This window comes from Schistocerca cancellata, chromosome 8 (genome assembly GCF_023864275.1).
Source record: "Schistocerca cancellata isolate TAMUIC-IGC-003103 chromosome 8, iqSchCanc2.1, whole genome shotgun sequence".
Taxonomy (NCBI): Eukaryota; Metazoa; Arthropoda; class Insecta; order Orthoptera; family Acrididae; genus Schistocerca; species Schistocerca cancellata.
In genome coordinates this window covers 599072999-599098507 of record NC_064633.1, presented here as the reverse complement: position 1 = coordinate 599098507, position 25509 = coordinate 599072999, and the positions used below count along the sequence as shown (strand labels likewise).

Here is a 25509-nt window from a genome sequence, read left to right as displayed (position 1 = left end):
AAGTTTGGTCATCACCTACAGGGTGTGATTAGCAGAAAAAGAGTAGCACTTTTATCACCACCTATGGCTCAGCCAAGTGCAGCCAGCAGTGAACTGGGGTGAACTTTCCATAGGTACTATGGAAACCGTGCTGTGAGGACCACCTAGCGGATTTGACAGTTATGAAATCTCATCAAACTGTGGCACAGATGCCAAGTCCCTAGTGACCAGAGAATGTATGGTATCTTGTCTGTCGTCTTTCCTCTAGTGACAGTTGGTGGAACTGGGGAATGAACTGCCTGTTACTGTTTCCATATCATCCAGAAAGTCACATTCAACTCATAATCTCGTGTCTCCAGCCTGGGGAGAAGATCATCTTCATCTGCTACAAGCTTTTCATTGCCGAAGTCGATGATATAAACTAAATAAATGGTGACAGTGGAAAAGCAGAATATCAGTAATTGCAATTAACTCAGATTTTATTGAAAAATGAGACAGAGATGTGAGGCGGTCCTATTTTATCAGGTACACTCACAATTCTGAGTGACTTTTCAAGCTGCCACCGTACTGTAGAACAAGTAATGAAATTAAAAATACGAGAATGAATCCTATATAAAAAGAATTATTTTTTTAAATGTATCTAAGTTTCAGAAAAATTTGTACACACGAACTTACGTTTCTGTATAGTCTCCTGAATGTGAAATGCATTTTTCCCAGTTGGTAGGCTGTTTCTTGATCTCATTGTCCTAAAATGAATATGGCTGTGACAGCACCCAGTTGCACACGAATATTTCTAGTGCCAATGTTGTCAAATCTGTATCCTCTGATTGCTTCCTTTAGAGGTCCAGACAAATGAAAATCACTGGGCGATAAGTCTGGACTGTAGGGAGGGTGTTCTAGTTTGGTCCACAACAGGTCCTGAAATTTTTATTGAGTTCAGGCAGCTGTATCGGGTCAACTGTTATCATAAAACACAATCACATCCCAGATTGGAAATGCACACCTATTTTGATGGTATACACATTTTGTTTGGTCCAAAAGTTAGCAGTAGTATGCAGCATTCACAGTACAACATATGTGGAGATAATTAACGAGAAGAACTCCTTTAAAAAGAAGCTTCTATGCAGGGATACGGTTTGTGGCTTTGACAGCTGCAGATTTGCCTGTTCTGTGCCATTCCGCACTTGACTTGTAGTAGTTTACTGACACTAGTTCACTATGTTTGTTAATTTTCAAGTTGGTTGCTGTAAAAGATTGAGCATTCTTTTTCCTTGCTCTTTATAATTGTTTGGTGAAAAATGACACACCCTGAAATATTAGAACTCCTTTCATAGTGTTGTCTTGTGCGAGAACAGCTAAATTACCTACTGCTATTAATCTAGCATCACTCAATTCCATGGTTACCACAGTGGTATTGGTGCAGCAACCATAATAGATCCTCAGAACAGAAAAAAGTCTTTGTTGCACAAGATAGGCTTATTTAATCCTCACATATGATGTGATTTGCCTGTTCTAGGCATCATCAGACGATCTGGAGAAATTACAAACTGGTGTAAGTATAAATGGCTATTAAAGGCAATAATAAATGAATGAATTAAAAATAACAAGAGGAAGACATACACTGATTGTTCTATGGAGCACAGGGCCACATTTGTGTTTCAGGGGAAGGTGAAGGGTATAAAATTTCAACTCATAAAAGATTGCACTATAACTGAGCTTACTGATAAAAACTTATGTTATCTGTAACCAAGGCGTCAAATGTCATTAAGAGTCCCATAGAACTGGGAGCTAACAGCCTGATAGCCACTGTCGATGCTTCATTTCATCACCTAGAAGCAACACGAAAAAAGGTAATGACAGCAGTCAAAAGAATGCTACTAAAGCACACTAGGGGTAATTAACTTAAGCAAACAGGCATATTCAGTGAGCAGAAAAAACTCAAGAGTACAAAATACACCCATATAATGGCTAGGGTAATACACCTTCAGAAAATGCCTGCGCTTAAAAAAAAAAAAAAAAAAGAAAGAAGGAAAAAAAAAGAAGGCTAAAACTTTTTTAGTAAAAATATGAAGTACTGAAGCCAGAAGAAAAGCTAAACTGGCAAACTGTAACATAGATAATTTACCCATGAAGAAACAGCCCCCTGAACAGAAATATGGTCTGTTTGCAATACTGTGAGCACGCACTGTCATGCTGGCAACCAGACTGCTAAGCGTCAGGCCTCCATAGAACCAATGTGAGAAAAGACTGACAAGGTGGAGTGTTAACACTTAACTAACTGATGGCTAAGGCTTAAATAAAATAATAAGTAATAGGTGGGAAAACTTTTTCACCTGACCTTTTTTTGTCAGTAGATGGTCACTAAACTTAACAGATGAAAAAATTTTCCACATTTGCCCAGACCTGAAATCTTCTGGCCATCAGCCCCCAGACTCAGAAGACCTTAAAATTCTTCGTGCGGCCAACAAAGGCTAAAAACTGAACTTATTGGAGTAATTTGAAATATCTGCAAATTTCTGAATGTAATAAATGAACAAGTCCATTCTAAACATCAAACACTTTTTGATGTTATGATATTTATCTTTGAATGATAATTGCAACCCATATTACTTATTATTTTATCGAAGCCTTAAGCATCAGTTAACTTTTAGCACTCCACCTTGAGTTTTTTCTCACTGTGGCTCCATGCGGCCCTGACACTTGCTTGGCACTCTGGTTGACGGCATGACAGTGCGTGCTCACAGTATTGTAAACAGACCATATTTCTGTTCAGGGGGCTGTTTCTTCATGGTTAAGTTATCATTGTTACAGTTTTCCTGTTTAACTTTGCTTCAGTCTTCGTTGCTTAATATTTTTACTAAAAAAATTGTTGCTGTTGTTGTTGTTGTTTTTTTATTAATTTTATTCTTATTAGCGCCCAGGAATTTGCCGAAGGTGTATTATTTTAGCCATTATATGGGAGTATTTTGTACTTGTGAGTTTTTCTGTGCACTGAACATGCAGTTCCTTCTGTTAAATGTTAACACTGAACAGGATGTAAAATCTGTTAAATCTGAGCTCAAGAAACCAAAAATTGATTATTGTAGGACACTCCTCAGAGACATTCACTGCTGATGTTTACAGTGCTCATGGCATGAATGAAAAATATAACACTTTTGCTAATAAAGTGCTTGCCTTATTCGAACACTGTTTTTGCCAAAAATGTACCAAGGTTAGAGCAAAGTCTACAAAGAAGCCATGGATTAGTCAGGGAATAGGGGTATCCTGTAAAACAAAAAGAAAACTGTATCTGTCAATCCGAAACAGTTCCGATGTTGATGCTATAGCACATTACAAGAAATACTGCAAAATATTAAAGACTGTAATATGGATGTCAAAGCAAATATACTACAAGGAAAAGATAGTCGTATCAGGTAACAAAATAAAGACAATACGAGATATAGTGAAGGAGGAGACCAGTAGAACCAGACATGAAGAGGGACAACTAGCATTAAGAGTAAATGGTACATTGGTGACAGATGTGTATAGTGTTGCAGAACTTTTTAACAAACAATTCATAACTGTTACTGAAAAGATGGAATTGTCAGGCTCTGTAGATGCTTAGATTAGATTAGATTAGATTAATACTAGTTCCATGGATCATGAATACGATATTTCGTAATGATGTGGAACGAGTCGAATTTTCCAATACATGACATAATTAGGTTAATTTAACAACATACTTAAGTTAATATAACAACTTTATTTTTTTTGTGTGTTTTTTTATTTTTTATTTATTTTTTTTATTTTTTTTTTTATTTTTTTTTTTTTCTTAATTTATATCAAAAAATTCCTCTATGGAGTAGAAGGAGTTGTCATTCAGAAATTCTTTTAATTTCTTCTTAAATACTTGTTCGTTATCTGTCAGACTTTTGATACTATTTGGTAAGTGACCAAAGACTTTAGTGCCAGTATAATTCACCCCTTTCTGTGCCAAAGTTAGATTTAATCTTGAATAGTGAAGATCGTTCTTTCTCCTAGTATTGTAGTTATGCACACTGCTATTACTTTTGAATTGGGTTTGGTTGTTGATAACAAATTTCATAAGAGAGTATATATACTGAGAAGCTACTGTGAATATCCCTAGATCCTTAAATAAATGTCTGCAGGATGATCTTGGGTGGACTCCACCTATTATTCTGATTACACGCTTTTGTGCAATAAATACTTTATTCCTCAGTGATGAATTACCCCAAAATATGATGCCATATGAAAGCAATGAGTGAAAATAGGCGTAGTAAGCTAATTTACTAAGATGTTTATCTCCAAAATTTGCAATGACCCTTATTGCATAAGTAGCTGAACTCAAACGTTTCAGCAGATCATCAATGTGTTTCTTCCAATTTAATCTCTCATCAATGGACATACCTAAAAATTTGGAATATTCTACCTTAGCTATATGCTTCTGATTAAGGTCTATATTTATTAATGGCGTCATACCATTCACTGTACGGAACTGTATGTACTGTGTCTTATCAAAATTCAGTGAGAGTCCGTTTACAAGGAACCACTTAGTAATTTTCTGAAAGGCAGTATTGACAATTTCATCAGATAATTCTTGTTTCTCAGGTGTGATTACTATACTTGTATCATCAGCAAAGAGAACTAACTTTGCCTCTTCATGAATATAGAATGGCAAGTCATTAATATATAATAAGAACAACAAAGGACCCAAGACTGACCCTTGTGGAACCCCATTCTTGATAGTTCCCCAGTTTGAGGAATGTGCTGATCTTTGCATGTTACGAGAACCACTTATTTCAACTTTCTGCACTCTTCCAGTTAGGTACGAATTAAACCATTTGTGCACTGTCCCACTCATGCCACAATACTTGAGCTTGTCTAGCAGAATTTCATGATTTACACAATCAAAAGCCTTTGAGAGATCACAAAAAATCCCAATGGGTGGTTTTCGGTTATTCAGATCATTCAAAATTTGACTGGTGAAAGCATATATGGCATTTTCTGTTGAAAAACCTTTCTGGAAACCAAACTGACATTTTGTTAGTACTTCATTTTTACAGATATGTGAAGCTACTCTTGAATACATTACTTTCTCAAAAATTTTGGATAAAGCTGTTAGAAGGGAGATTGGGCGGTAATTGTTGACATCAGATCTATCCCCCTTTTTATGCAAAGGTATAACAATAGCATATTTCAGTCTATCAGGGAAAATGCCCTGTTCCAGAGAGCTATTACACAGGTGGCTGAGAATCTTACTTATCTGTTGAGAACAAGCTTTTAGTATTTTGCTGGAAATGCCATCAATTCCATGTGAGTTTTTGCTTTTAAGCAAGTTTATTATTTTCTTAATTTCAGAGGGAGAAGTGGGTGAGATTTCAATTGTATCAAATTGCATAGGTATGGCCTCTTCCATTAACAGCCTAGCATCTTCTAATGAACACCTGGATCCTACTATATCCACAACATTTAGAAAATGATTATTAAAAATATTTTCAACTTCTGACTTTTTGTTCGTAAAGCTTTCATTCAATTTGATGGTAATGCTGTCTTCCTCTGCTCTTGGTTGACCTGTTTCGCTTTTAATAATATTCCAAATTGTTTTAATTTTATTATCAGAGTTGCTGATTTCAGACATGATACACATACTCCTGGATTTTTTAATAACTTTTCTTAATATAACACAGTAGTTTTTATAATTTTTGATAGTTTCTGGGTCACTACTCTTTCTTGCTGTCAGATACATTTCCCTTTTCCGGTTACAAGATATTTTTATACCCTTAGTAAGCCATGGTTTGTTACAAGGTTTCTTACGAGTGTATTTAACTATTTTCTTGGGGAAGCAGTTTTCAAATGCATTTACAAAAATGTCATGAAATAAATTATATTTTAAATTGGCATCAGGTTCACGGTACACCTCATCCCAGTCTAACTGCTGTAGGCTTTCCCTGAAATTTGCAATTGTTAAATCGTTGACTGAACGTACTACTTTGGAGGACTGTTTAGTATTGCTGAATGGAGCTATGTCATATATTGTAACCAGCTGTGCACCATGATCAGAAAGACCATTCTCAACAGGCTGAGCATTTATCTGGTTAAACTTATCTTGGTCTACAAAGAAGTTATCTATCAGTGAGCTGCTATCCTTTACCACCCGAGTAGGAAAATCAATAACGGGTGTCAAATTGAAAGAACCGAGTAATACTTCAAGGTCATTTTTCCTATTACCCTCTTTCAGAGAATCTACATTGAAGTCCCCACAAATAATAATTTGCTTCCCCCTGTCTGACAGATAGCACAACAAGGAGTCCAAATTTTTCAGAAATAGATGAAAATTTCCTGATGGGGACCTATATACAGTTACAATTATAAATGTGCCTTTATTTAATTTAAGCTCACAGGCACGTGCTTCTATATGTTTCTCTACACAAAACTTTTTTGTTTCTATACTTTTTGCACAGTGATAACTTTTGACATATATGGCAACTCCTCCTTTCTCCATATTTTCTCTCATTACATGTGCAGAGAGCTTATAACCACTTACATTTACCTTATCCATATCAGTAACAATGTGATGCTCAGACAGGCATAGTATATCTATTTCATTCTCAGCTTCTAAATCTTCTAAACAAACCAGAAGCTCATCTACTTTATTCTTTAAACTCCCAATATTTTGATGAAATATACTTACATTATTTTTAATTATACTTTTATGAGAACCTTTCCTTATTCTAACATTTGCAGTACTCTCCTGTCTGAGTTTCTCATTGTGCTTAGGCCTAGTTCCTCAGACCAGACATTTCAAGTAACCTCCATAATATGAATTTGACCCTCACTACCCCAGCAGAAATAATGTCCATCATAAAATCTTTAAAATCAAAAACATCTAGTGGGTATGATGAAATATCAACAAAGCTAATTAAAGAATGTGATTCTGAGTTAAGTAACATATAAAGCTATCTGTGTAACCAGTCGTTTATCAGCAGAGTATTTCCTGAATGGTTAAAATATGCTGAAGTTAAGCCACTGTTTAAGAATGGAGATAAAGAAATAGCATCAAATTTCTGTCCAATTTCACTTTTGCCAGAATTCTCAAAAATTTTAGAAAAAGTAATGTACAATCGGCTTTATAACCATCTTCTCTCAAATAACATACTGTCAAAGTCACAGTTCGGACTTCTAAAGGGTTCTGATATTGAGAAGGCTATCTACTCTTACAGTGAAAATGTGCTTAATTCATTAGATAAAAAATTGCAGACAACTGGTATATTTTGTGATCTGTCAAAGGCATTTGACTGTGTAAATCACAATATCCTTTTAAGTAAATTAAGAGTAGTATAGTGTAACAGGAAATGCTGCAAAATAGTTCAAATCTTATATATCTGGCAGGAAACAAAGGGTGTTATTAGGAAAGAGACATGTATCGAGCTATCAGGCATCATCCAACTGGGAACTAATTACATGTCGGGTCCCACAAGGTTCCATTTTAGGGCCCTTACGTTTTCTTGTGTATATCAATGACCTTTCATCAGTAACATTACCAGATGCCAAGTTCGTTTTGTTTGCCGATGATACAAACATTGCAATAAATAGCAAATCAAGTGTAGTCTTAGAAAGATGTTGTTGTTGTTGTTGTGGTCTTCAGTCCTGAGACTGGTTTGATGCAGCCCTCCATGCTACTCTATCCTGTGCAAGCTTCATCATCTCCCAGTACCTACTGCAACCTACATCCTTCTGAATCTGCTTAGTGTATTCATCTCTTGGTCTCCCCCTACAATTTTTACCCTCCACGCTGCCCTCCAATACTAAACTGGTGATCCCTTGATGCCTCAGAACATGTCCTACCAACCGATCCCTTCTTCTGGTCAAGTTGTGCCACAAACTTCTCTTCTCCCCAATCCTATTCAATACTTCCTCATTAGTTATGTGATCTACCCATCTAATCTTCAGCATTCTTCTGTAGCACCACATTTTGAAAGCTTCTATTCTCTTCTTGTCCAAACTATTTACCGTCCATGTTTCACTTCCATACATGGCTACGCTCCATACAAATACTTTCAGAAATGACTTCCTGACACTTAAATCTATACTTGATGTTAACAAATTTCTCTTCGTCAGAAACGCTTTCCTTGCCATTGCCAGTCTACATTTTATATCCTCTCTACTTCGACCATCATCAGTTATTTTGCTCCCCAAATAGCAAAACTCCTTTACTACTTTAAGTGTCTCATTTCCTAATCTAATTCCCGCAGCATCACCCGACTTAATTCGACTACATTCCATTATCCTTGTTTTGCTTTTGTTGATGTTCATCTTATATCCTCCTTTCAAGACACTGTCCATTCCATTCAACTGTTCTTCCAAGTCCTTTGCTGTCTCTGACAGAATTACAATGTCATCGGCGATCCTCAAAGTTTTTATTTCTTCTCCATGGATTTTAATACCTACTCTGAATTTTTCTTTTGTTTCCTTTACTGCTTGCTCAATATACAGATTGAATAACATCGGGGAGAGGCTACAACCCTGTCTTACTCCCTTCCCAACCACTGCTTCCCTTTCATGTCCCTCGACTCTTATAACTGCCATCTGGTTTCTGTACAAATTGTAAATAGCCTTTCGCTCCCTGGATTTTACCCCTGCCACCTTTAGAATTTGAAAGAGAGTATTCCAGTCAACATTGTCAAAAGCTTTCTCTAAGTCTACGAATGCTAGAAACGTAGGTTTGTCTTTCCTTAATCTTTCTTCTAAGATAAGTCGTAAGGTCAGTATTGCCTCACGTGTTCCAGTGTTTCTATGGAATCCAAACTGATCTTCCCCGAGGTCGGCTTCTACTGGTTTTTCCATTCGTCTGTAAAGAATTCGTGTTAGTATTTTGCAGCTGTGGCTTATTAAACTGATTGTTCGGTAATTTTCACATCTGTCAACACCTGCTTTCTTTGGGATTGGAATTATTATATTCTTCTTGAAGTCTGACGGTATTTCGCCTGTTTCATACATCTTGCTCACCAGATGGTAGAGTTTTGTCAGGGCTGGCTCTCCCAAGGCCGTCAGTAGTTCCAATGGAATGTTGTCTACTCCGGGGGCCTTGTTTCGACTTAGGTCTTTCAGTGCTCTGTCAAACTCTTCACGCAGTATCGTATCTCCCATTTCATCTTCATCTACATTCTCTTCCATTTCCATAATATTGTCCTCAAGTACATCACCCCTCTATATACTCCTTCCACCTTTCTGCTTTCCCTTCTTTGCTTAGAACTGGGTTTCCATCTGAGCTCTTGATGTTCATACAAGTGGTTCTCTTATCTCCAAAAGTCTCTTTAATTTTCCTGTAGGCAGTATCTATCTTACCCCTAGTGAGATAAGCCTCTACATCCTTACATTTGTCCTCTAGCCATCCCTGCTTAGCCATTTTGCACTTCCTGTTGATCTCATTTTTGAGACGTTTGTATTCCTTTTTGCCTGCTTCATTTACTACATTTTTATATTTTCTCCTTTCATCAATTAACTTCAATATTTCTTCTGTTACCCAAGAATTTCTACTAGCCCTCGTCTTTTTACCTACTTGGTCCTCTGCTGCCTTCACTACTTCATCCCTCAAAGCTGCCCATTCTTCTTCTACTGTATTTCTTTCCCCCATTCCTGTCAATTGTTCCCTTATGCTCTCCCTGAAACTTTGTACAACCTCTGGTTCTTTCAGTTTATCCAGGTCCCATCTCCTTAAATTCCCACCTTTTTCAGTTTCTTCAGTTTTAATCTACAGGTCATAACCAATAGATTGTGGTCAGAGTCCACATCTGCCCCTGGAAATGTCTTACAATTTAGAACCTGGTTCCTAAATCTCTGTCTTACCATTATATAATCTATCTGATACCTTTTAGTATCTCCAGGGTTCTTCCATGTATACAACCTTCTATCATGATTCTTAAACCAAGTGTTAGCTATGATTAAGTTGTGCTCTGTGTAAAATTCTACCAGGCGGCTTCCTCTTCCATTTCTTAGCCCCAATCCATATTCACCTACTATGTTTCCTTCTCTTCCTTTTCCTACACTCGAATTCCAATCACCCATGACTATTAAATTTTCGTCTCCCTTCACTACCTGAATGATTTCCTTTATTTCATCATACATTTCTTCAATTTCTTCGTCATCTGCAGAGCTAGTTGGCATATAAACTTGTACTACTGTAGTAGGTGTGGGCTTCGTATCTATCTTGGCCACAATAATGCGTTCATTATGCTGTTTGTAGCAGCTTACCTGCATTCCTATTTTCCTATTCATTATTAAACCTACTCCTGCATTACCCCTATTTGACTTTGTGTTTATAACCCTGTAGTCACCTGACCAGAAGTCTTGTTCCTCCTGCCACCGAACTTCACTAATTCCCACTATATCTAACTTTAACCTATGCATTTCTCCTTTTTAAATTTTCTAACCTACCTGCCCGATTAAGGGATCTGACATTCCACGCTCCGATACGTAGAACACCAGTTTTCTTTCTCCTGATAACGACATCCTCTTGAGTAGTCCCCGCCCGGAGTTCCGAATGGGGGACTATTTTACCTCCGGAATATTTTACCCAAGAGGACGCCATCATCATTTAATCATACAGTAAAGCTGCATGCCCTCGGGAAAAATTACGGCCGTAGTTTCCCCTTGCTTTCAGCCGTTCGCAGTACCAGCACAGCAAGGCCGTTTTGGTTATTGTTACAAGGCCAGATCAGTCAATCAACCAGACTGTTGCCCTTGCAATTACTGAAAAGGCTGCTGCCCCTCTTCAGGAACCACACGTTTGTCTGGCCTCTCAGCAGATACCCCTCCGTTGTGGTTGTACCTACGGTACGGCTATCTGTATCGCTGAGGCACGCAAGCCTCCCCACCAACGGCAAGGTCCATGGTTCATGGGGGGGAGCTAATAAAATATTTGTGGACATTAATCACTGGTTCCTAGCCAATTCCTTGTCACTAAACTTTGAAAAAACGCACTACATGCAGTTCAGAACTTGTAAGGGGTGTCCCACGAGTATATGCCGAACATATCATTACAAGCAGATAGAAGAAGTGGACAGTGTTAAATTCTTGGGATTACAGCTTGATAATAAATTCAACTGGGAAAAGCACACCACAGAACTGCTGAAACGTCTTAACAAATCTCTATTTGCAATGCGAATTGTGTCAGACATAGGGGATATAAAAATGAAAAAGCTGGCATACTATGCTTACTTTCATTCCATAATGTCATATGGGATTATTTTTTGGGGTAATTCATCAAGCCAAGCTAAAGTTTTCTGGGCACAAAAACGTGCAGTAAGAGTTTTATGTGGTGTGAACTCAAGAACATCCTGCAGAAGCCTGTTTAGGGAACTAGGGATACTAACTACTGCTTCTCAATATATTTATTCTTTAATGAAATTTGTCATTAAAAATATATCACTTTTTCAAACTAACAGCTCAATTCATGGAATCAGTACTAGAAATAAGAATAATCTTCACAAGGATTTAAAGTCACTTAGTCTTGTACGAAAAGGTGTGCATTATTCAGAAACGTACATTTTCAATAACTTGACAGCAGCCATAAAAAGCTTAACAACCAATGAAATTCAGTTTTAGAGAAGCCTAAATAAGTATTATAGTAGTTGTATTACATGTTTATTACCTAATAAATAAATAAACTTTTTTTTATTTTAAATTCAGTGCATTAGTATTTGTGAAATGATTCTTTCATATAGTGTTCATTAAAAAATGATGATCATTCCACTTGGGACCCGTGGAATGGTACAGTAGCTTATTTGTTTGAGTTGTAAATATTTGTCATGTATTGTTGTTTTTCCGACATGCTCTACATCCTGGAGGACCACCTCACTATGGATCAATTGGAATGAAAGTAAATCTAATCTAGTCTCTAATCTACTAATCTAATCAAGTTAATTCCACAAAAATAGTCACAGAAATAATATAAACAACAGTATGCAATAATGGTCTGTATTTTAAACTGTTAGCATCTGAATTTCTAAACTGGTGAACAAGTTTGTTATTTACTCTCCCTGAAGGTGACTCTGTGTATTTACATTATACATGGCTAAATGTGTTGTTTCTAAATGTAACAGTAAATGGTTTTAGGTTGTTCACAGGTTGACTTTGACAGAACTAAACATATGTCTGATGAATCCATTCAGCGGAGACGTGCAGAGAGGGAGAGACTGATTAAAGAGCGACTTATTGAAAGGGAGAGGATACTTTCACTACATAGACAACAAGCAAATAACTTGGAGAGGTAATAATTTAATTCTATTCGCTCATTTTTAATCCCCTTGCTCTTTTTTACTTTTCAAACTTCTAGTTTTCAAAAGAAAATTGTTGCTAAATGATTGAGTGAGATAATGCTGGGGAGACAGGGAAATATTGTAGAAGATAATAAGAACTGCTGTAGTCACCTGATGTGAGGACCATAATGACACATCATGCAGAAAGAACAAAACTGAAAATAACTGTGTGCTCCTTCCAGAAAGGCCTGTATGAGGATTGTGGTACTATGACGGGGACCACACACACTGTTTCAAAGCGGAGTGAATGTGCTTAGTGGGTCAGCATAATTGAATAATTGACAGCTTGTGATTAGAAAAGTTAGTGTGGAGGCAGAAGGCTAGAGAGTTAGTGTGAAGTCTAGAGAACAGGCAATGTAGAATATTTGGGAAGAAATGGAAGGCTCCTTTCTATAATGCTTTGGTTAACCAGTGTCAGAGGAAGCCATCCTGGTGATTATAACAATGCTGTTCTCCATGTTCTGAGTTGTTATGCGACATGTGCAATAACTGGGATTCATGTTTATCTAGTAGAGACCATTAGTAACTTTTTGTCTGTAGGTTGCATAGCATGCAGTGACTGATGATTCCATAGTTAGTTTGACAGTTAATATTTTTTGCCGTCTCACCACCAAAAAGTAAAGTTCCACATTCTGCTACTGACAGCTTGGGATCACCAGGTTCAGTGAACAGTGCAATGGAGTATCTGAGACAAGTCTTTAAAAATAACTTCAGTAAAATGGAAATGAAACTCACATCTCCCAAAGAAGTAGCATTCATCATAAAATCCTTAAAATGTAAGAATTCCAGTAGGTATGAAAACATATCAACAAAGTTAATCAAAGAGTGCTCATGCGAGTTAAGTTCTATCTTAAGTTATTTGTGTAATCAATCTCTTATCAGTGGAACATTTCCAGACTGGCTAAAATATGCTGAAGTTAAGACTCTTTACAAGAAGGGGGATAAAGAGATACTATCAAACTATCGACCAATTTCACTTTTGCCGGCTTTCTCAAAAATATTTGAAAACATTGTCTTCAAGTGTCTCCTTAAGTGTCTGACTGCAAATGATATATTGTCCAAGTCACAGTTTGGATTTCTGAAGGGTTCTGATACAGAGAAAGGTATTTACACTTACAGTGAGAATGTACTTAATTCATTAGATAATAAATTACTGGCTACTGGCATTTTCTGTGACCTGTCCAAAGCCTTTGACTGTGTGAACCACAGCATTCTCCTCAGTAAATTAGAGTATTATGGTGTCATTGGCAATGCTGCGAAATGATTTGAGTCTTATCTATCTAACAGGAAACAAAGGGCGTCGTTGCAAAATACCTGTGCAGTAAGCAGTCTGTCTTCATCTGACTGGGAATTAATTACGTGTGATGTTCCTCAAAGTTCTATTTTGGGTCCATTGCTTTTTCTTGTTTATATTAATGACCTCTCATCTATTACATTGCCAGATGCTAAGTTTGTTTTGTTTGCAGATGATACAAACATTGCAATAAGTAGCAAGTCAAGTACAGATTTACAAAAAGCTGCTAATGAAATTTTCACTGACATCAATAAGTGGTTTAAAGCTAATTCTTTGTCATTAAACTTTGAGAAGACCCACTATATGCAGTTCAGAACCTGTAAGAGATTTCCTTCCAGCATGATTATAATGTAAGATGACATGCTGTTCGAAGAGGTTGACAGTGTTAAATTCTTGGAACTCGATAATAAATTCAGTTGGGAAGGGCATACCACAGAATTGCTTAAGCACCTAAACAAGTCTATATTTGCCATGAGAATGATGTCAGATGTAGGAGATATAAATATAAAAAACTTGCATACATTGCTTACTTTCATTCTATTATGGCATATGGGATCATATTCTGGGGCAACTCTTCAAACCGAGCAAAAGTTTTTAGGGTGCAAAAGCATGTGATAAGAATCATTTGTGGTGTAAATTCAAGAACATCTTGTAGAAACCTGTTCAAGGAACTTTGTATTCTAATCACTGCTTCTCAGTATATTTATTCCTTAATCAAATTTGTTGCAACTAATACATCTCTATTTCCAATCAATAGCTCAGTACACAGTACCAGTACTAGTAATAAGAAGAATCTACATAAAGGCCTAAAATCACTTACCTTGTTAGAAAAAGGGGTCCAATATTCAGGAACACAAATTTTTAATAAATTGCCAACAACCATTACAAACTTTGTTTCAGATAAAGCACGGTTTAAACAGAATTTGAAAGACTTTTTCATAGGCAACTCCTTCTACACCATAGATGAATATCTTAATAGAGACTGTTAAGTCAGCTTAAGTAAAAATATCTGTTAGATATCAGTTTTGACAACACTTGGTCACAACAGTCAAGATTAGATATTTTGCGTATGATAAATTTATTAATAGTGGATGACAGTGTGTATTAACTTATTTTTGACTATCTCCTGACAAATGATCAGGGTAGTAAGTAATATATTCAAATGTTTTATGTTTTTATGCCATACTTTCTGATATGATCCACACCCACGAGAATCATCTCATTTTTTGGGTCTGTGGAATGAAAACTGAATCTAATCTAATAACAGAAATGCTCAGCCTTAATTAAAATGAACATAACAACACCAAGGATAGTCGTGATCTGGATAGTGATGTGGGTCGTGATGTGGTTCGTGATGTAATCACTGCTGCACAACTACACTGTGGGACTGGGTCCCAGGGAGAGTACTGATGGCTTCTGGGTGGTATAGCGGAGTGACGCAGCATGGTGCGGAGTCAGCTGTGCTCCAACATACGGGGTGCTGTAGGCAAGCAGCACGAGTGGCCTGGAGCAAAGTTGTAACTGCATCTGCACCTGCCGCTTGGGTGTTTACCATGGCTTAAGTACACCACAACAGAGGAATATCTGTAAGCTTTTGAGAGTGTAAGATAGCCCATGATCCAAGGATGTAATATAGTCTGTAATAGCAGTGCCACCGTTGTTTCTGTGCTCGCTGCCTGTGTACGGTGGTAGCATTCCCTGGTGGTGCTTGTTAGTGTTGAGCCTGTAAATAATCAGCACCAAATATAAAGACAGGAAGTACTGGTGAGACACATCTGTTTGTCTCTGAAGGAGGAGCACTTGCAGGTGTGAGGAGCAACAACCCACAGGGCATAAAAGTCTTGCCAGACAAGAGTAGCAGAGGTCAAGTCCTGGATACTTTTCAGTGTCCATTCATTGTGACTGACAATTTAGCAAAGTAACATGATAGTTATATGTGTAGACATACAGTTAGTACATCATTATGTGGCTAGTTTGCTCTCCACCACTTCTCTCGTCTCATTCCGAAAGTACTGACTACACTGCTCTCTTCTAATCGCTAGCAATTCTGAGATACGTTCTTCATGGAAATTCAATCCCTGCTTCTGACACACTCTTGAAAAATTAGCCACGGTCTGTTTGCAACTTCGGAACATGAAAATTGTAATGGGGGGATTGCTGGAGATAGAACCTCACGTGAAAGTTCAGTGCCTTAACCTACACACCACTTCTCTTAATGCCTGTCCTAAAAGCTTATGGTAACAACCTTAGGAGGCACACATGGAAACTCTTTCATGGAAATTATTGTTAATCATATGACAAATGTAAGAGAAGATGTGAATAGAGATGTTCTTCAGAAAGGGCACTTGCCTGAAAGCAACTTTGTGTTGTATTGATAGACTGGTTGGTAAGAGTCCCCTCGCTTCAGCCATATAAGTCAGCAACTCATAGCCTTATTGCAGAGAATCTGTGAGCTAAGCTTGTTCGGTATGGTACTGGTATCAGAAATGGGTACTTCTTTCAGCTTGATGAACAGTGCCACACTAAATTTTTGGAAGGACTGTCCAAGTGCTTTCTCTTGTTCATGATAGAGAGCAGCTGTGGGCCAAGAACGTCTGTGTCAATATGGAGGTAGTCAATGGGAGGATAGAATGTGACAGCCAATGGCAAACAACAAGAAAATGACTTAGAGAACTAGACGTATTTTCATGCTACTAACATAAAGATTTGTGGATGGCCATTCCTTCTCATTCTCTTTTAGACATAACACTTTTCATCCTTTATGTTTTAATGATTCCATCTGAAATCTTGGTTCTGGTGATGAAATGAAATGAGTTACATTGTTGGATGTCCCTTTCTTTATTTCAGGTTTTTAATTGATATATATGGCACCATTGCGCTGGGTACATTGAAATATTATTAATTATTTTGTGTCAAAGGTGGAATCTATGTTGTGATGACAGACTAATCTGTAGCGTAGCCAGAGGTTGAAATGTATCAGTTTGTTTGAGCGTTGCAAAGCCAACAAATGTGAATGTTGAATCTAGGTTGTGGTGACAGACCGATCTGCAGTGACAAATTTATCTGTAGTGCTGTCAGATGGCTATGTTAGCTTGGAAGCTGATAGTTTCATTTTCCATTAACTTATGTCCTGACTCCTGCAGTGTATAAACCAATAACAGAAACATTAAGATGCAACAGAAGCAGAAAATGACAAGTCAGTGTTTACAAAGCATTTGTTAGGTGTTCACGTATATGTGTCACTGTAAATGAAATGTTGTTCTCCGTAATTTGATCACACTCAAGCACATAGTATGTTAACATTGATGTTTCATTAAATGGCCTCAACCTTCAGTAGTCACTGTCCTCATCCACCTAGCCCCTTCCGTGTTCCCATTCCAGCACTACACAGCCTTCATTCCACCATCATACCCAGTCTTTTTATTTCTCTCCTTTTCCGCTACTCCCCCTCCCCACCTCTCCCCCGTCCTCCGTCTAACCTGCAGCACTTCACCATCCACCACCTCCACCATACATCCCTCCCCCTCCCCAACCCCCAACCCACCCCAGCCTCCTCCTTAACCCCCCCCCCCCTCCCCCGGTCGCCACTCCCCATGCACTGGTGCTGCTGCTCGCAGTGTGGTTTCAGCTGCCTGAGACTGCAGTCGTGTGTGTGTGTGTGTGTGTGTGTGTGTGTGTGTGTGTGTGTTTATTTTCCATGGTTTGATTACATTAAATTCATAACATGTCTCCCATGATCAAAATGAAAATGTCACTATGTCATTGGAAATAAAAATCAGTTGGTGCATTGTCATAGCTTCCCACGACTGCTCATGATAGTTGTTACCAATATATGTTTGACTGCAAACAGACCCTTATCGAGTTTTACCACATCACTATGTGGAGCCCTGGATGCTCACACATGAGTCTACAGAAAGTGCTGGTTTTCAAATCCAACTGCACACTGGCCCTAAGCAGCTAATTCATTTATGGGAGATAAGGAAATTTTGGTTCAGAATTCTAGTCATACAGTCCACACTTTATCTCTCGTATCTACGTACTCAGTGCAAGAAATTTCTGTGCAAGAGACCTAGGACATTATCAGTTTTTCTTCCTTATTTTCCACCTCCTCATCTTTGACTTACCAAACCTATCTGTTTGTATTCACAAACTGAAAACCATCAAAATTTTTTTCCAAAAAGTCTTTGGCCATTTCTTGTCCAGTGAACACGTGTTTCCCACTAGTTGAATAAATTATCATTTCAGATGTATGTGATCTCCATAAAATTATGGAAATGAAAATGAGGTCCAAGCAGTGTCACACAGGAGCTACAGCCAGCACCAACATACCTTTGCAGGACCACCTGTGCACTGCATCTAACACCAGCTTTTCAATGTCATGTTGACAGTAATGATGCATATCCTGTGTAGTTAACATTTTCCAGTCCAATAATCAGCTGACAAGCCTGCATACTTAAAGTGTTCCATGGCAATGGAGAACTAGTAAAGACAGCTGCTTTTGATCATTACCGTTCATGTACCAAAGTTGCTAGAATACATTGCAGCTGACTTCATGCTCATGAAAGTTTATCAACACATGCCCAATTCCATGCACTGGTCGAAGTGAAGTGTCAGTGATGTTGGCAAACCCCCATACTTTGTAAAGATAAGGGTGTATGTGGCAGACATGGTATACCAGCTCACAAATCATGTACCCAATGTATTGTTCTACATGCATGTGTCAATTGTTTTGATCCTCTCAGCGGGCTAGCAGCTGTTTCGTGAGTATGTGTCTGGTGAGTGTGGACCCACAAGCTATTACAGCATCTACTTCCTTTCTTGTACTGCCTATCTCAGACTATCCTTATCTCTCATATGATTGAACCAGTGGTCACAGTCCTTGCTGTTGGCCTGACTCCTTCCTTGGTTGTTCTTCCTTTTATTTATATCTATCTTCTTTACGTTTCATCAAACTTTTCAGATGAAATAAGTTTTGATTCATTTTTGGGTTTGACATCCATTTTTCTGTATTTCTGTGTGGACCAGTTGGGGAAGGATACCTTAGATAGCTCTAGCTTACCTATGATGCAGAAGGTCCTCTATGCCAATAACTAAGTAAGCACAAAATTGCACTTATAAGCCAATGCTGTAGCCAGTCTATCATGGTTAGGTTATCATGTTCACTCTTGTTAGAGCCCCCTGAAAACACAGGAATAGTACTTTTGATAGTAGAGCTGTTACCTCTCCATGTTTGCCAAGTAGTAGTTACTCATCTTCTCAGGGTGCCAGAACTTCCCGCAATGACAGTCCTGCCTTTGCTGCAACTGGGTGACATGTCTGAGGGGAGCCCTTTGTCAGAATAGGTGGTATTAGGGTAGATGTTTTGCAGATGAAACAAATCAATTAACCCATAACAATAAACAGAGAGAAAACCTTTAGTGTGTTTCCATCTCTAGCCTCTCCAAGGGCTGAAGTGACAAGCACAGAAAAATGGACCTTAGAAATTCCTTCAATATTTAATATGCTCTTGGACTGATGGGGAGTTCTTTGCAGTAAAAAAATCATTATACAATGTTGAACATATTGAGGATACGTTTTGTGAGGTAGTTACATTGGAAAAAAATGAGAATGGATCTCTGCTTGTGTGAAAACATCTGTGGCTACACAAACACGATCAATCCTGATATGTGGCAAAGTGGGTGACATTCCCGTTGCTGTCAGTCCACATAAAAATCTCAGTATGACTCAGAGTTTTATATTCCACCGAGATCTGATAATTCAGACTGCTGATGAATTGTGAGTCAACCTAGCAAGACAAAGGAATCCGTTTCATTCACCGAATCCAGAAAGATCTGAAGAACAACAGAATAGACACAAATACTTTTCTCCTCGGTTTTGAAAGGAATACATTACCTAAGAAAGTTAAAGTTATGATTCACAGATGTTATGTTAAACCTTAAGTTCCTCCAACAATGAGATATTTTCAGTGCCTCTTATCATTTGACCTCTTATCATTCTCCTACACTGTGGAACCTAGAGGCCACTAACTATTTCTGCCCCCAGATCTATAGCACTAGCAGATGCCTCCACACTGCTGCAGCCAGAAGCACCTTGAATGTGTCTGGCACCAATGGAGGTGAGGACACCATCCAAGGTACCTAGGCACCTTCCTCCCTACACAAAGAAGACACATGGCCTCACACAAGCCAGTAAATGAAAAAGCCACAGACAGTGGGTCACAGAACAGACACCCCCCCCCCCCCCCCCCAAAAAAAAAAAAAAAATCATCATCCAATCCAGAGATTAAGTAAACAAAAAGTCACATGAACTCAAATCCTCCACAGACGAAAAGAAAAAGAGAGAGAAACCAAAAACAGACTCAATGATTCTTACAAAAATGGACCCCTATCTTGCATATGGAAGAATCCACATATTTGGATGTTTCACCAACCTCACAGGAATATGAAAGTATCAGCATTCTTTTGCCTACACTTTCTATGTTTCCTCCTCCTTAATGTTGTTATTGCTAATTTGATGAGTGTGGAACTGTGTCCTGCACTAAGAATGAAAATAGAATATTTACTGTATATCATATGATTGATACGACCAAGAAAATAATCAGCTAATGGCAATATAATGTATTAGTAAGAGGCAGGACTCCCCAGTGATTCTAAACTAAATTCACTGTTCAGTTTCATTCAACAATGTTGAATAAGTTCTACACTAAGCATTTACCACTGAACTCTGATAAATCTCTCCAATCCATTTCTTTCACTCCTCTTCCTTCCCCTTCAACTCTTTTGCCAGAAGAAGGAGCCACTTTCTCTCAAAGCTTGTGAAAGTTAAACCTTTTTGTTTGTGTGTTCTCCTGCCGTTGCATGGTGAGTAGATATTTTATCAAATGATTGATTGTTATCCATTTCATACTTTTAAGTTAGATTACATCTTTTTATTAAATGACTTATTGATGAAAATATGGCATTTCAGTCCTTGATTGCTATTCTTTATTCTAAGTGACAGGTTTTGGGCCAGCTGCCCATCTTCTGATCTGTTAGACAAACAGATCTGAAGATGGGCAGCTAGCCCGAAACTGGTCACTGAAAATAAAGAATAGCAATCAAAGACTGAAACGCCATATTTTTATTTAACGAACGATCACAGAATTCCCATTAAGACAATCATGTCTAGTTTTGATAGACTTATTGATGCTTTAATCGCCTGACTTCTTTCTCCAGACAGAAGAAGAATTGGAAACATGACGAAGAAAGCAGATATGAGAGAGTAGTAACAGACTTGCAGAAAGCGAAAGCTGATGACATGAAACAAAAAATTGATGAAGCTGAGAAACAAAAACATTTAATAGTGCAGCAAGAAGTAGAAAGTCTTCAGCTTTTGAATGCTCTTTTTGAAAGAATAAAGGTATGAATATTTGGCTAATACTTTTTAAAAAAAGTCATGTAAATACAATGAAGGTAGTGAAGGTGTCTTAAAAGATTATTTTACAGAAAAAAGTAGTCTAAAATAATACTATATCAAACCACAGATAGGAAATGCCACACGGCACCAAAATGATAGAAAAGATAACAGCTCTATAGCTTTCAAACACAAGAGTTCTTCAGTCTTACAAAAGACGGAGCGGGTCTGTGTAAAGATAAGATAGGGAAACCAACACTGTTGATAGTTTCCTGATCGAAGAACAATTCTTTGCTTTTTGTCACACTTCAGCTTAAAATCCCTGCATCACCTTGTAAAGAATTTTCACAGACATTTATCGATTCCTGCAACTGTCAATAAAGATCATTTACTACCTAATTCAGTGAAATAAGGTGGCATCCTGATGAGCCTTAGGATTCACATTCAGGAGGACGGAAATTCAAATATCTGCCTGCCTATCCAGATTTATGTTTTCCATGGTTTGTACTAGATAATTTAGGACAAATTCTAAGGTAGTTCCTTTGAAGAGAAAGCAGGTGATTGCATTTTCAGTTCTCCCCCCCCCCCCCCCCCCCTCATTTGAACTTGATCTCTGACACTAATGACAGGATGTTATGCACGAATTTCCTTTTTCCTCCTCATCAGAATGTGAAAATGTACATAGGCACGCATTGCAAATCATCAGTTAAGATGGCAGAGAGAAAACTTTCTTTAAAAGTTCATACAATTTGAGAGGAGAATCAGAAACACAGATTCTGAATAAAGTAAGCACAGACAATCTGAAGGTAGTACTGTATGAGATGTATTAAGTCATTCTTTCTATGAAGGAAGGAAAGGCAACTGAAGATGATGGAGTTGCAATAAAAATGTTTAAATGTGGAGGAAAAGCATTATAAAAGGAACTTCAAATTCGTTTACGGAAGACAACAGAGCTTTAATTGTTCTGTTGCACAATAAAGGAGACAAAAATGTACAGGCTCATCAGTCTCCTCTTCGTATTGTAGACCAAATATTAGCTCACCAACCACAGAGAAATAACATTGGAGTTCAATCAGGCAAAGGACAAATAGGATTCAGCACAGTAGACTATTTGTAAATGACAAACAGAATTTTAAGATTCAGCAGCAATTACAAATTATTGCTTTGTCTATGGTGCAGATTCTATAAAATCTCTGGCAACACCCCTTAAAAAAAAAAAAAAGGAAATGATTCAAGCTAACCGAGCGAGGTGGCGCAGTCGTTAGACACTGGACTCGCATTCGGGAGGATGACGGTTCAATCCCGCGTCCGGCCATCCTGATTTAGGTTTTCTGTGATTTCCCTAAATCGCTCCAGGCAAATGCCGGGATGGTTCCTCTGAAAGGGCACGGCCGACTTCCTTCCACATCCTTCCCTAATACGATAAGACAGATGACCTTGCTGTCTGGTCTCCTTCCCCAAACAACCGAACCGAACCGATTCAAGCTATGTTAGTATACTAAGGAACATATGCATCAGTGCTACAGTTTCTATTAGATTTCATTATATTCTGATTAAAATACCTTGTGATAACTGGAAAATCGAGGATGGAATAAGCAATATTGTGGAGGGATAGGTTGCTACTGATCATATAGAGGAGATGTTTAATTGCAGACAGGCACAACAAGACAGCTATACATCTGAGCTTTTGGCCACAATGCCTTCTTCTAAAGTAGAAAACACACATACATTCACACAAGTACAGCTCATATATCCATTAGCACTGTTTCTGGCTGCTGAAGCAGTCTTTTTGTTGTGCCTGTCTGCAACTCAATGTCTCATCTTTCGTGATAACCATTGTAGGCTGTGAAGTGGCAGGTGCCAGCTGCCTGCTGCTTAAGGTCCTTTCTTGAGCACCACATTTTTCGCTGTGTGCAGAGCATCTTCAATCATTGCTAGCTGCTCATTGGCAGCTCTGTAATTGTCATTATCCCTCCCCCTCCCCCGTCACCCCTTTCCAGCTGCTGCAATTTGTCAGTCACGAAGTTATTTTATTCAACCTTTAATGTAGTGCAAAACACGGAATTGAAAGAGGGATTATCCAAGCAGTATAGCAGACAAAAGAAAGTAAATGGTAGTCGGTGTAGATTTTAGTGTTAATTTTCTGAAAGGTTCAGGTAGAAAATATGATTTGGTAATGTTACTCAATACTTGTACCCTAAATTATGTTGTTGGTTTCCCACCAGAAGCACACAGGAAAGCTCTTCACCAACAGATAACACATTTAATGTGAACACCTAATCAGTTGCAACTGTTTATTCAGCAGTGTATGTCTTTTCTGACCATGATGCACAACCAGCCATACAAAACAACTTACCTGATTACAGGTAAGTGGTATCACAGATAACATTTACAATAATTAATGATCAGATAGCAGTATGTTTCAAGGCTACCTTACGGGAATCTGACAGGAGGGTGTATGTAATGTGACAGACTCAGTTCCAAATTTTATATATTTAAAATTGGATTTCTGCCAGTTTTTAACCCTTTCCCGGCTACAGGAGCCGCATGTCCTGGCTACCTGGCCGGCTGATGGGAGGAAACACAGTGTGCGCCTGACCGGCAGGTGGCAGACTCGGACGTGTGGTCGCTGTAGGCTACGGCTACTGCAGGTTTCTCGCATGTTAAAAACAGTATACCCTGTATGGTCACACTGGTTATAGTTTCTGATAACCACAAAAGAGAGCTTCTAAACTAACCAACGCTATCAGTTGTGTGTTTATTATGGGCTGAAAAACAGTTGGTTTAGAAAAATGATGAGAACTTTTTAAATAGTAATTCCTGTAACCTGGGACTTACACCATCAATGTATGTGTCTACAACATATTAAAATTTCATTAACATGGGATGAATGTGTTTCAAGATATATAGTTTTAAAGTGAGTAGTGCACAGCAAAAACGCCCAAACCTCAGACAGTTCTTATTACTATCTTAAATAAAAAATAATTACTGAAATTTAAAACCAAATTGTGTCATGTATCCGGACTCAGAGCTAAACAAAGAATATATCTGGATAACTCATTGTGGGATAGGCCCATGGCTTAGTTTGTAAATAAAGCCTAAAGTCCATTCTTCACAGTAAGAAATCGGATAGTAAACGTCTACCTTGTTCCTGCTCGCTGTGTTTTCTTTTTGTTTTTTTTTCCCTGCTTGTCATGTTCAGTACTGTTTATTTTATAGGTTTCCCATCCTCATTTTTGACGCAGGCTTTGGGCTGCCGCTGGCTGACTTAAAAAAAGCTTTTTTTTTTACTTTTATTTACTTTTTTTATTTTTTACCTTCCTTTACTTGAAACATACACAGTTACTAAAATATCCTAACATTTCTTTAGCGTATGATATTTCTCATAACATGGCACCATGCAGAGAGCCACATCACGCTTTTTGTATCTTACGCATGTCATTTTTGGTTGTGAATGAGCAGAACATACTACACAGTGTCTCTGGGGAATCTCCTTTTTCTCCGTTGCTACAGGCAACCCTGGATAGTGACCCTCTTTATTCTGCAGTCGGAAATGGCTTTCTTCTTTGGTTGTCTGTGAGATCACACTTTTACACGTTTGACTATGAAATTTATCAAGCAACTGACGGAGTATTTCCAAATGGTATTCCGCTGGTGGTACCTTCTGTTGCTTTTGTGTTTCAAAAATAGTTTTTGCATTAAGCACACACAAGTCATTCAAATGAAAGAATACTTTGTTGTACCACTTCATTGTCTTTTCGATGCGCTGTACAGAAGATAACAACATTTCTGTCTTATCAACTGCACCCACTGACTTATTATATCTGACAATACAGGTAGGTTTCAATTTGTTTTAGCCCGTTCTGTGTTTTTTTTTTTTCCTCTGTCTCCATAAACTCTGATCCATTTACGGTGGAAAGCATCGTGACTTCATTATTGCCCATCCATTTTAGTGTGATTAATGTTCCACAGGACTTCAACTGTATTTCCCCATTTGTCAGCTTGTCTGGCAACAGTGGTAGATGTTTCCTATTTTTGCGTACTGTTTCGACGGCGTTTGTATGTTTATCATGGAGCCACAGGAATAATTCGGGGCTCGATACCAGTTGTCTAAATAAATGATATGACCTTTGTTGAGGTTTGGCAACAGCAAACTGACAACAACATCGTCTGATTTTCCCCGATCAGCATTTCCAGATTCTATTTCTGTGGCGTCACCAGTGTAGTCAATGTAATCCAAAATATAACTGGTTTGTACATCACAAAAGATGCAAATTTTAATGCCAAAATGGCTACATTCATTTGGTATGCACTGCTTAAATTGCAGCCTTCCTTTGAAAATTAGCAGACTTTTGATGATCACTAGATTTTCAAAGGGTACTGCCACATGGAATTTATTTTTTATGTGGTCTACAATGAGCCGTATTTATACAAAAATATCTTGAGATGCGGTGGAATTGTCACTGAAGTGCAATAAACACAGGATCAACTTGTACAAGTCCCTGGCCATTATGTTAGAAAATATTG

At 38.0% G+C, this 25509-nt stretch overlaps 1 protein-coding gene across 2 annotated transcripts in view; it reads left to right on the top strand.

Moving 5' to 3' along the window:
• The window catches only part of LOC126094437 (A-kinase anchor protein 17A-like), a 132279-nt gene that overhangs the window by 53846 nt on the left and 52924 nt on the right, over positions 1-25509 (top strand). For both annotated transcript variants that reach the window (XM_049908805.1, XM_049908804.1), the window contains exons 2-3: positions 12105-12247; positions 20805-20988. In XM_049908805.1, the coding sequence (XP_049764762.1) occupies positions 12105-12247; positions 20805-20988 (327 nt within the window). The remainder of the gene's footprint in view (positions 1-12104; positions 12248-20804; positions 20989-25509) is intronic.